This window comes from Physeter macrocephalus, chromosome 5 (genome assembly GCF_002837175.3).
Source record: "Physeter macrocephalus isolate SW-GA chromosome 5, ASM283717v5, whole genome shotgun sequence".
NCBI lineage: Eukaryota > Metazoa > Chordata > Mammalia > Artiodactyla > Physeteridae > Physeter > Physeter macrocephalus.
In genome coordinates, this window is record NC_041218.1 from 3240106 (window position 1) to 3251932 (window position 11827).

Genomic DNA, 11827 nt, shown 5'->3' on the forward strand with positions numbered 1-11827 from the left:
CGGCTCACTCTGGACTTGGGAAAAGCACCCAAGCATCTTTTTTTTTTTTTTTGCGGTACGCGGGCCTCTCACTGCTGTGGCCTCTCCCGTTGCGGAGCACAGGCTCCGGACGCGCGGGCTCAGCGGCCATGGCTCACGGGCCCAGCCGCTCCGCGGCACGTGGGATCTTCCCGGACCGGGGCACGAACCCGTGTCCCCTGCATCGGCAGGCAGACTCTCAACCACTGCGCCACCAGGGAAGCCCAGCACCCAACCTCTTTGAAGCTTAGTTTCTCCATCTGAAGCTTAACTGCAATCTTGCAAACAGGAAAGTGTTGAAAAGCAGAAAAGCCTGGACCACCGTGAGCGCTTGCTGACAGCACAATTCCCGGCGGGGGTCGGGGGGAGACGAACCCCCAGGGCAGCGTGCATCTCTCTGTCGGGCAGCACTGCCCCAACAAGTAGTTAAGTGGGGACAGGCGGAGACTGAGGGCGGGGTGGGGTGAGGCAGGGGGCAGCGGCCCTGAGGGAGAGGCTAGAGCTGTGGGGAGCCTCCGTGCCAAGCCAGGGGCTGTGCGGGCCTCCCGGTTTGCAGGCTGGAACTGGGCAGGTCTGGCTGCCTGCGGAGCCAGCGGGAGGGAGCTGGTGCAGCCGCGGGTCCTGCAGCCAAGGTCCTTTGGATCTGGTCCTTGGCAACCAGGATTCAGTCTGGGAGGGAGGGGGCCGTTTCCCTCACTGCTTTCTCTGTTCTTCCCCAAACAAACCTTGCTGCCCAAGTTAGACATTGTTTATTGACGTTAACTGCAGCCCAGATGAGCAATTAAATTGGAATTAGTGGCGTTTTCAGTGCAATTACGGTAGACGCACCCCAGGCTGGGGGTTGGCTTAGCAGCCTGCTCTGACCAGGCTCTCATTACGGATTCGGGCTGAATGTTAATGGCTTGCAAATTAGATCAATGGCCCAGGGACCCTGGACTTTATCACTGAAATATCCATAAAACATGGTCTGGGCTGCTTTCTGCCACTGATAAGCCCATGGGCAGGCTTTGGCCACAAGCGGCTGAATACATTCGGAGAGTGTTCCTGGAGTTGGAATGCTGCTCTAAGGAAAGCCTTAGCCTCCGGTAGCATATTAAATGAAAAACAAAGCATAACAAAATAAAAACAGGTCCGTAGGGCGACATCGCTCAGATTTCCTGGGACCCCAAGGGGCGACGAGCAAATGCCGGCCCTGCACACAGCTGTCCCTGCTCTCCTCGCGTCTGCGTCCCCGTTTACCCGCAAGTAAAACCTCACCCTGGAAAGAAACCTCATGTGCAAGGGGGGCCGGGAGTTGGCTATTTGTTTCTAAAGACCCTTTTCTGCATTTTTGGAGGAGGGGACGGCAGGCACCCCTTAGTGCTCTGGGGTTTGGGAAACATTGTGTGCAGAGAGGATGGAGGAGGGCCCTGGCCTGGCAGCTGAGAGAGGATCCTGTGAAGGAATATGATCTGGCCTCCAAGGCCATGGTAGGAAGTGACAGATGGGAGAAAACTTGCTGATGGGGGACGGGGGCAGGCAGCAAGCTGAGGTCTGACCGTGGAGGTTGACTGGCCTTACTGGGCGTGACCTGTGCAGTCACGCAGGCCTGTGCAAGAGCCCTGGCTGGACTGGAAGCTCTGCTGTCATAATAAGCCCCACGTTTTCATTTTGCTCGGGCCCTGCACGTTACGGGGCCTGCCTGAGGTCTGCAGATAAAGACGAGGGTAGAGGGGGTGGGGCCAGACCTGTGGAGGTCGCTTTGCTCACTCATCCACCCTCCTATCCTTCCATCCATCCTTCCCTCCCTCCCTCCATCCATCCATCCTTCCCTCCCTCCCTCCCTGCATCCACTATCAATCTGAAGTCATCTTGTTTTCTTGCCTCTGGTTCTTGCTTATAAAAGGAAAGCGCGAGATAAACATCCAGTTAATTTGAGGGCTCTCATGAACCTGGATCTGTCCTGAGTGACAGGACCCCAGGCTCTGCATGGCAGCTGGAACCAGTCACGGGTGCCATCCCCACGGGCAGCCCAGACATTCCTTTGACCCATTTCGTGGCACGACGAAGTCTCAGCGATGGGCCGTCTGTACAAGACACCCCGTAGGGTCAGAGTCGCTCTCTTTACAGAAAACAGCTCGGCAGGGAAGAGGGGGGGACTTGAGATGAACAGGTCAAGAGCCGCGTCTCCAGCGCACACGCCCCGGGGCAGCAGAGCTTCTGCTTCCTGCCTGTGGGTAGCTGGTTTCAGGCCTGTCTGACTCGGGGTTGCCCGTTTCTGTCCCAGCGAAACAGCTCACGGGCTCCTGTGGTGGGTTCCCCGGGTCTCCCCGCTCTTCCTTAGCGTGTTAGAGCCGCGACTCCTGCAGGTCTCCTGAGCCCACTTTCAGCCTGGACTTGCGTCCTTCCTGCCCCTCATTTCTGTTCTGTGGTTCCCCCAAGCGCTGATGACGGGTATCTGTGGACGGCCCAGGTCCTCTGTCTCCCTCTTTCTGACTGACAGCTCCTCTCCCGCTCAGCACTGGACGTGCTTGAACCCAGCCACCTGGGGCTGTGCCCCCTGGACGCGCAAAACTGCCCTCGGTTCCAGAGCCGAGCGCATCCCGTGGGGCCTGCGTGCGTCTCAGGGACGTGAGAGAAACCCAGACCCGGAGAGGCGGTGGGGACGGCCCCGGCCTGTGGGCAGCGATGGCCCCGGCCTGTGGGCAGCGATGGCCCCGGCGGGCGCGGCTGCAGGCTCCACCCATGCTTCTCCTATAAGTGCATCTCGTCTCCCGCCTCCGGCCCCTCCCTCTCGTTTCCTCCATCAGCCCCTCGTCAGAGTGAGTGCCCACGGCCCACTGTAAGAGAACGCCTCTGCACCCGTGGGCCCGGGGGAGAGGGCTTGAAACACATCCTACTTGCCGACTTCTCTGACTGTCGCAGGTGACCCTCTCTCCCTACCTGTATCTCTAGCGATGTTCAGAAAGGTTCCCATATAGTGTGATTCCGTGTGGCCCAAAGAGGACCTGGATGAAGGTGCTGGAGGGTGAGGGCCCCCGTGTCGGCTGCCACCTGGGACAAGCCCGCCGTTGGAGTTCCACCAGCCTCCCGACCCCCCACAACGGCCGACCGTGCTGGTGCCTCTCCCTCCTTCTCCCCTCTTCTCCGCCAACCGAAAGCGACTCCAGGAACCCCTTCAAGTCCCACCTTGCTGGGAACCTTCACGGGAGCCCAGTCCATTCTCACGCTCTCCCCTGAGCTCCTGGGCCACTCCTTTCTGCTCCGAAGGACGCAGCTTTACGGGATGCACAGTCTGGGTGGGTTTGACTTTGTTCCACAAGCTGAGCCTTGGTTCCTGCCCTTAGGGGCTCACGGTCTGTCAGGTGGCCGGGTCCAATCTAACAAGGGGTGCTGAGTGATACTCCAGGGCCCACCAGCCCTAGTGACAAGCTGCTGTCCCACTGAAGGGACAGGGCAGACAAGGAGCTTCCAGACATGGGCTGGGGCGGCAGACCCCGGCTCGGGGCTACCACCTGCCCCCCCGCCCCCACCACAGGCCTGCAGTTCAGGCATCGCTAGTCAATCCCCGCACTCTTTTCCACTGATCCCTGGCGACCTTCTAAGTTAGCTCAGGAGATGAAGTCTATTCACCAACCTCAGAGACGATGGGCAGGTGGTCCCTGAACGGATGACTCAAAGATGACGTCAGGGTTTGAAATCTCAGTGATCTGAAGCCAGTCAACACAACTAAAGGGCGTCATCCTCAAAAGGAGGAGCGCGTGGAGGGGGACACAGCGCTGGGGAAGGACGGTGAGATGAGTTTGGAGCGTGTGCGCCTGAGGTTCCCAAGGGCAGGTGCCTGGTGGGTGGCCAAGCTCCGGGCTGGGCTGACGGGGGCCTGTCTGCGGAGGCGAGGCGGCTAGGAGAACCCTGCTTCCCTCCAGGAGATGCAAGTCCCATTCCAGCCAGTGCTCTGGGGTCCTCGGGGCCTAGGGGTGCCTGCTGCAGAGCACGTGCTCGTAAAAGCGTATGGAATGACGGAACGGACAGTTCCAGAGGAAGAAGGACACAGGCCAAGGCAGAGCGCTGGATGGCCGCGGGCTGCACCGACCGCCGATCCCTCAGGCTGTGTTTCTCCAGCTTCCAGGACGCCGCTCAGCCCGCGAGCAACATTTAGAGGTAAGATGGAGAAGCACTAAGAACGTCAATGGCGCAGAAAGGGAGTTTCCGGCGGGAGACGTTTTCCTGGATGGTATCATGACCCGTTCTGCCCCAACGAGGAGGGAGTTTCCGTCTGGGTCTTGTCTAAACTGTCAGCCTCTCGAGGACAGAAATCACGTGCTCCTGTCTTTTTGTGTGTCACGGAGTGAGCGTCCGGGCTGTGAGCGCGGCCAGCTCGGCGGGAACTTGCCCCGGCCCCCGGTCCCCCTCGCTGGTGAGGATGCAGTTCGAGCCCGTGCTCCCCCGCAGCCCCCCACCCAGCAGTCATGGTCAGGCTGTTTCAGAGCAGATGCTGGTTGTCCCGTTTAAAGGAAAAAATGTAGCACTTACTGTAATCGTCAATCTCGATTTTCCTGTATTCTACTTTAGGCATCTGCCGGTCGTTTATGGCTTTCTGTACGTGTTCATTTGTTTCTAGGTCAAACATTTCTGAAAGAGAGAAAAAAATGACACACTCAGATTCAGTAACCGCTTCTTGACGCCGTGAGTCTCCACGCGCCTCCTGTCACTACTCCTGCGTCAGAGGAGAGGGCCGCTGGTTCCACGGCTGGAACCAGGGCTGCACACATTAGATCGTGTGCTCAGGTCCCAGCACGAGGGGAGAGTCTAGCTCAGGTCGGGGGCCCCAGGCAGACGGCAGGCTCTTCCACTGTGTCCAGCGCCCCTGCCCCCCGGCCATCCTCACTCTCCACGGCGTTTCTCCCTCTCCTACACACACATGTTGCTTTAGGTGTGCTCGGTCTCAAGACTGCTGGTTTTGGGAGACCGACATCGTGCCTGTCAGGACAGGCGGTTTTACAGATGTCGTGGCCTCAATAACACTCCAGAAAGGAGAGTAAAAGCTGGAGCGTGACCGTTATTACGTTTTCCAGGAAAAGTGGTTGGACTCGGGTTTCTTGCCTTAGTCGTAGGGGGTCTGGCTTTGGGGACCTTGGTCTGGACGGTCACTCGAGCTGGCAGGGAAGCCACATGAGCCGCAGTGCAGGGGGACTGGCCCATCTCCCTTGGAGTCTGAGAGGAGGCTCCACCCTGACCCGCACTGTAGACACACCAGCTCTGTGACCCTTAGGCTGTAACAGCTCAAAAGGCCCTGGCTGTGACCCTCTACCCCCATCAGCCCTCTTCACTGATCCCCTGCTGATGTGGCCCTTCTGTTACGGGTCAGACTGCCTCCATCTGACACGTAACAGAACCCACCCCACTTCTTTTCTCCCCTCTCACCTCAGTCCTACCGGGGGACAGCTTGTGGTTCATCTGAAAGGAAGTTTTACCTTTAAGGGGCTCGACGTTTGGCTCGACAAGTCACTTTGAAACATTTGTGAACATTTTAAAGAATAAGCTAATCTCGCAAGCATCCTCTGTGATAACTGCCTTTGAGGACAGCGGGCCCTGCACGGGCGTCCGCTCCACACAGGCTGGGCAGGTGAGTCATTGCTCACGACCAGGACCTCCAGCAACGAGTGTCTTATCTGTGGGGCCATGAGGATGGCCTCTGAGCAGGACCAGCAAACGTCTATGGGGGCAGAGGCAACTGAAAGTTCCCGGGGCTGGTGACAAGCAAATGAACAAAACAGAAGATGTTTTTCAAGTTTGCTGAGCACGTATTTGGATATTCAGCTTTGGTGAAAAGGTGAGCGGAGAAATGGTGAAACTAACTCTCAAACAGGTAGAGTTAAAAAAAAATCTGAAGTGGGACCCCCGCCACATAGCATGCAAGAAACGCTGTCCTTTGTGGAAAGCCAGAAGGGACCCTCGACCTTGTGGTCACACATGCAAGTTCGGGAGGGGATGCCCGACCCTGGCATGGTGTGCCTGCGCCACTGCCTGCCCACACTCCTAACAGAGCAGAGAGAGCACTCATTTCCCTGAGTCCAAATGCCCTCGGCCCTTTAACACAGCATTCCAGGCATACACAGTCTGTTGAGAGGAGTTGGTTTACGAGATATTAACTATCTATTCTCCACGTTCTATCCACACTTATAGGGCAGGAAGATTAGAAGGGAGCTCCACAAGATAATGAAAAAGAATAGCATTCTTCAAGTTCTTTGCTGCCTCAGGGCCTTTGCACTTGCTGTCCTATGTTGCTGGCTCTTTCCCCCTCCATCAAGTCAAACATCACCTCCTCAAAGAGAAGCCCTGACCCTTCACCTCAGGTACCCTTCTCCAGGTGCACTTAACACTAACTCTAAGAGATTTGGTCATCTGTCTGGCTGACCCTATCCCACCCAAGGCATCAGTGTTCAGTCCCATCCCAGGGACAAAACACAGTAGTTTCCAGGAACACGAGTACATAGAGCCGTTTGTGGAAATCTGATTCATACCCCGGAAATGATGCATCATCACAGTAGCCGAGTTTGGGTTTCGACCCAAGTCTTTCTACCTTTTCCCACATGGAAAGGACTGAAAGGTCCTCCTCGGTGTTTCAGAAAGCCCGAAGGCTCTCAGAGGTTCCTAGCGCTCAGACCTCTTAGCGGTAAGAGCCGAAGCGATTGAGGCCTGACTATTAACCGCTGCTTCCCGCACAAAGCAAAAAAACAAAACAAAACCAAAGCACATTTTTATTCAATTGATTGAAAAGTTGACAGCGCTTGAAGGACTAATGGTACACCCAAGTTACTATTTAGTTAATTCTGGGAATTGAGGGAATTCACTGAGGCAACCCAAATCCAAGCTTAGCGCAGGAGCCGGAGCACAGACCTTACAGGGTCTTCTGGAAGCCTGTCCTCTGCACTGCGACCTGCACCTCTCTGCCTGCCACCGAGATAAGCCCCGGTGGAGACAGGTGAGGGACTCGGGGTGTGCGGATGTGGGTCAGACCAGAGAAACGGACACTCGTGAGGGTGAGGGAGTCATCAGGCGTCCGGGAAGAATGTCTTCAGGGTCAAGAGCAAGGCCGAGTCCTTTGCTGCCAGAGAAGCAGCACTGAGCTTCTGCTTCTGGGGGGTGGACAAGGCTCCGGCGGGGGCCGACCTGGATGATCAAACTTCACAACGAAGGAGACCTGGTGCAGCTTCTCAAGGTCTGTTATGACCTTCTCTCTGCGTGTCTGCATCGGGATTTGATATTTCGGACACCAGATGAGCCTGGAGGAGAAGTTTCGTGCTCAGGCTTGACGTGCTGCTTTGCAGCCTACAAGCTAGGCTTTTGCGTGGAGTTAACGAGAACACAGACTTGCCACCGAAGCACCGCGTTCCCGGCCCCTGGATCCGGGAGCCGCGGCTTCGTGCGGGAGCCCACGGCGTTCTACCCTCACACGGTTGTTCTAACCGCACACGGCCTCTGCAGATGGCGTGTGAATAGCTAGTCCCTCTGTACTGAAATGCCACCCTTCACAGAAAGGCGCCAAAGCAACAGACTATTAAATTGAGTTAAATATTAGATTTCTCATTTAATGACTGCCCACACAACTGGTTTTATCAGCAGAGAGCTGGCTGTCCCACAGGGGAGCTGAGTTAAGCCATTTTATTTGTTCCCGTAATTGCATTCAGAAAGGGCAGAAGCACGGCAGAGGAAACAAGAAAAGACCGGCCTGTTCCCGAAGGGTCCTGCTTTTGACATCGGGGCCGTGGGGACCTGCAGTCTGAAGCATGCAAACGGCCACTCCTCAATCAGATGTGAGCCCCTCTCATATTTGGTGGAATCAGCTATTATCAGGCCTGGGCACGCGGAGCCTGCAGGAACCAGGGCAGCTCACGACGGCTGCTCCCCGGCTGTGCCCCAGCGGGCAGACGCTGAGCGGTGGTGACCGAGGCCATTCTGAGACTCTGCTGGCTCTGGGCCTTGGAGGAATCGCCACGTGGCCGGATTTGGGGACACGAATGACCAGAGTCAAATGGAAGCCGATAAGCAGCCGAGCCAGAGGAGAGAAGAGCCGCCCGCCCGCCTCTCGCGTTTCTGAGGGGAGCGGGAGAGCGGGGACTGCACGCAGGTCACTCGAGTCTGGCCGCCCGCCGGGATTTTGGGGGCCCTTCCCGGCGCGTTTCGGACAGCTTCCTCTTGTGCACCTGTCCCGGCAGCATCAGGGCCCCGTCCTCCCTGCTCAGCGGCTGCAGCATCGCAGACGCGGCCTGCGCACCCCGGGACTGCACGGCTCAGACGGGACCCCGGCCTGAGGCTGGCACGGACGCCCTCCAGACCCCTATCTCACCTGGAGACTGCGATCTCCAGCTCCCAACGTCCAGTTGTTAAGCCACACAGTTTGGGTGGTAATTGTTCTTTTTGCTGTGTCCCTCTTTCCCTCCAGACAGATTCTAAGCAACCTGGAAGCAGGGCGATGTAAGTGCATTTGTGGCGCGGGCACCGTGCCAGCAGGCGGGAGGGCTTGGTGAGAGGGGCCGTGCGTGGCTCCCGCCCCCTCAACTACATCCCAACTCAGGAAAGGGCACAGAGCCGCGGACCGGCCGGCCCTCCAGCGTCCCAGGGGCGCCGAGGCAGGTGCCCCAGGGGCAGAAGGTGCCATGTGCTCCGCTCACTCCGCACTGTTAGCCGAACACCAGCTCGCCCCCAAACCTGCCATGTTCTGGCCTAGAGCGGGCTGTCTGTACACCCGATTGTCCCTGTCCCTCCAGAAGGGCTGCCAGTGTGCGTGCGTGTGTGTGTGTGTGTGTGCGTGTGCGTGTGCGTGTGTGTGGTGGGGGGAGCTGCGGTCCCGGAGGACTTTCCAGACACAGTGGAGGCCTTGACCGAGACGGGCACACGCTGGCTGGCACCTCCTGGCAACCCCCCATCCCACCTTCCTGCCACGTGCCTGACAGCACAGGTGACGTCCCCCGGGTGGGCCCTCGGAGGAAGACGGCAGCGGGGGTCTCCCAGGCAGAGAGAACCGAGTGAGAAAGGGCACAGACACCAAACAGCCCGTGTCTGGGACAATCTCAAAGAAGAACGCCCGTGCTTCCAGCCGGCCGTGCGAGTTGATTCTGCTTCTGTGTAAAAACCCGGCCGAAGGGAGTGGGAGGGAGAGGCCCTGTCTAGGAGTTCTGGTGAAGGAGGCGCACCGGGCGGCTCGGTGACTTGGGGTCTGTGAGCAGCTGCCACGACACTGCGGGCGCCGCCAGGACACAGACCACGCCGAAACCGCCTGCGGCACTCTGTCCCGCGGGCTGTGCTGGGCAGGGCGGCGTGTGGGGCTCGCAGGCCTCTGCGCCTGAATTGTGTCCGCACACCGAGCTCACACCCCCCTCACACTCACACTGAAGCCAGCAACTATTAACGCGGCGACTGGGCCGGTTTTCCTACGCCAGCACCTGAGGAGTGTACTCTGGCCCCGGCCATAATTACGTTCTTAAGGAAACAGCTTCTAAATAATTCAGAGTCACATCTGTGACACCCGCAGGCTCCGTCTGCAGATAAGATTTCCTAAAGGGAAAGAAGTCCAATATTCCCCGGGTGGCTCCGGGGTCGGGAGCAGAGGCGGAGGAAAGACAAAGACTTCTGAACAGTAACTGCGAATTTCAGAGCAGGGCTGGAACCCAGGGAATGATCGCCGCCTTCCGACCCTGACCGGGCCTTTGGGGGCCCGCCTGCCGCCTGCTGAGCTGTGTTCCCACGGCTTCCGTTTGCCCGTCCCTGTCACACAACGTGGGCCATACACAGCTGGACGTCCGGGCTTTCCACAGTTGGCCCGAAGGCCACCCCCCCAAGAGCCCAATCGCCTGCGGGCCACTGGGCTGCGGGCGGGTGGCCTCACGTCCTGCCTCTGATCCGCACGCCGGTGGGACCTGCCCTCCCGACTTGGGAGGGGGCTCTGAACTCTGCTGGCCGGGCCCAGACACCATCAGGGACTCAGCGCTGCGTCAGGTTCAACCGGGGCTGCCTCTGGAGCAGTGATCAGGGACGCTGCGGTTGTGAGCGTGTCACTCAGGTGACAGCAAAGCAAAGGCCCTGGGCTCCTGCGGCCCGGGTCTGGGACCTCGTGCTTAGGGCCACGCGAACCAACGTCTGGCCTGGCCGTGGCCGTGTGGTCTCAGGTAACTTGCTGTGAGGCTCGCGCCCAGTACTGTCCGGGAAGCCTCAGGCGGGCTGGTCCTGGTATTAAGCGGTTACTTGGTTACGTTAGAAGTGCTGGACGTGGTGCTGATGGGATTAAGCAATCGGGGGGCAGCTCAAGGGCTCGGCCCTGCCGACCCCAGAATCCTCCGCGAGGCTGCACACCGGGCTGAGCGGGGCTCATCCCAGAGCGAAGGGTCCTTGGCCCGGCTCGGGGCAGGCGCAGGACGGAGCCGCTAGGCCCGAGTAGCCCCCGGCCGCGCTGGCCGCCGGCTGAGCTGCGCGGCGCTCCGAGGGGAGGGACGGGCTGCGCCCCAGCCGCTCGACGTGCCCCCAGCGCTTTCCAGCTGGGAGCACTTCAGGCGTGCTCCTCTCCCTCGGTTCTCCTCGTGAATAACGGGGGTGGGAAGAGCTCCCGCCTCACGGGCTGCGCTGGGGCGGGACGAGTGGAAACACCAGAGCGTCTGCAGCAGCGCCGGCCCCAAGCCAGCTCTGCAACCTGCCTGAGGTCGCTGCCGCTGTCACCGCCACCCCTGAGGCCTCCAGCCTTCCTCCAGGTCCTGCTTCCAGAAGATGCTCACGACGCAGCCGCGGGCAGCACAGGCACACGGCGTGGCTTCTCGGAGCCCGAACCTCGCAGGACAGCTCTTGCGGGCAGGGGCAGCCGGGGGGACCGAGTGCCCACCGCTCGCCTCTGTGACGCTCCTGGAGCGTTCCCACGGCCTTTTCAGCCCCGAAGAGCACAGCCCGTGTGAAACGCACCTGAGGCCCGAGGGCTGCCCAGTGAGCCGTGTGGTCCTGCACGTGATGCACGTGGATCCGAGCCCAGCAGAGGAGCCCCAAGGCTCGGACGGGCCCAGGGTCTGGGGGCGCCGCTCCGCCCCTCACCCGAGAGGGGTCCACCCAGTTCGACAGACAAACCGAAACCTGAGGGCGCTTTGCTCTGCGCCGGCGCAGCTGGAGATGAGCTGCGCAGTGAGGCTCCAGAGACGACATCAGACACGTCAGAAGTTAAACACACAGAAAACTCCCCGCTGACTCCCCGCCGCCAAGGCCCGGAGGCTAGACTCTGGGTTTGACATGCTGTTGGGACCTGCAACCTTCAATTCTTCTTTTCCAGGTGCCCCAGGCCTCTCCTGTGGAGTCAGCTTCCGGCACAAGGAACGGCGCGGGGCCGCGGGGGCCGAGGCAAGGGGTCCTGACCAGGTCCTCATTTGCAAGTCACACCGTCTCCCTGTCCCCACCCCTGTGACTGGCACCCGATGGGCATGCCATTCATGGGCAGACAGAGGGAACTGAAGAAATTAAACATCTGAAAAATCTTTTTAAAAACCTGAGCTCGCTCGTGGATTAAACTTTGCAACGTTTTGCTGTTTTCCTTTCCTCCCTCCCTCCCTTCCTCTTTCTCTCTTTTTAAAAATTTCTTCTCACTTTCTCCTCTTATTGAGAGTATTTGCTCTTTTTTTTTTTTTTTTTTTTTGCGGTACGCGGGCCTCTCACTGCCGCGGCCTCTCCCGCTGCGGAGCACAGGCTCCGGACGCGTAGGCTCAGCGGCCAGGGCTCACGGGCCCAGCCGCTCCGCGGCATGTGGGATCTTCCCGGACCGGGGCGCGAACCCGTGTCCCCTGCATCGGCAGGCGGA

At 59.2% G+C, this 11827-nt stretch overlaps 1 protein-coding gene across 1 annotated transcript in view; it reads right to left on the minus strand.

Moving 5' to 3' along the window:
• Positions 1–11827, minus strand: part of DPP6 (dipeptidyl peptidase like 6) — an 824646-nt gene that overhangs the window by 20065 nt on the left and 792754 nt on the right. The window contains exon 18 of the mRNA XM_024129132.3: positions 4531–4629. Within this exon, the coding sequence (XP_023984900.1) occupies positions 4531–4629 (99 nt within the window). The remainder of the gene's footprint in view (positions 1–4530; positions 4630–11827) is intronic.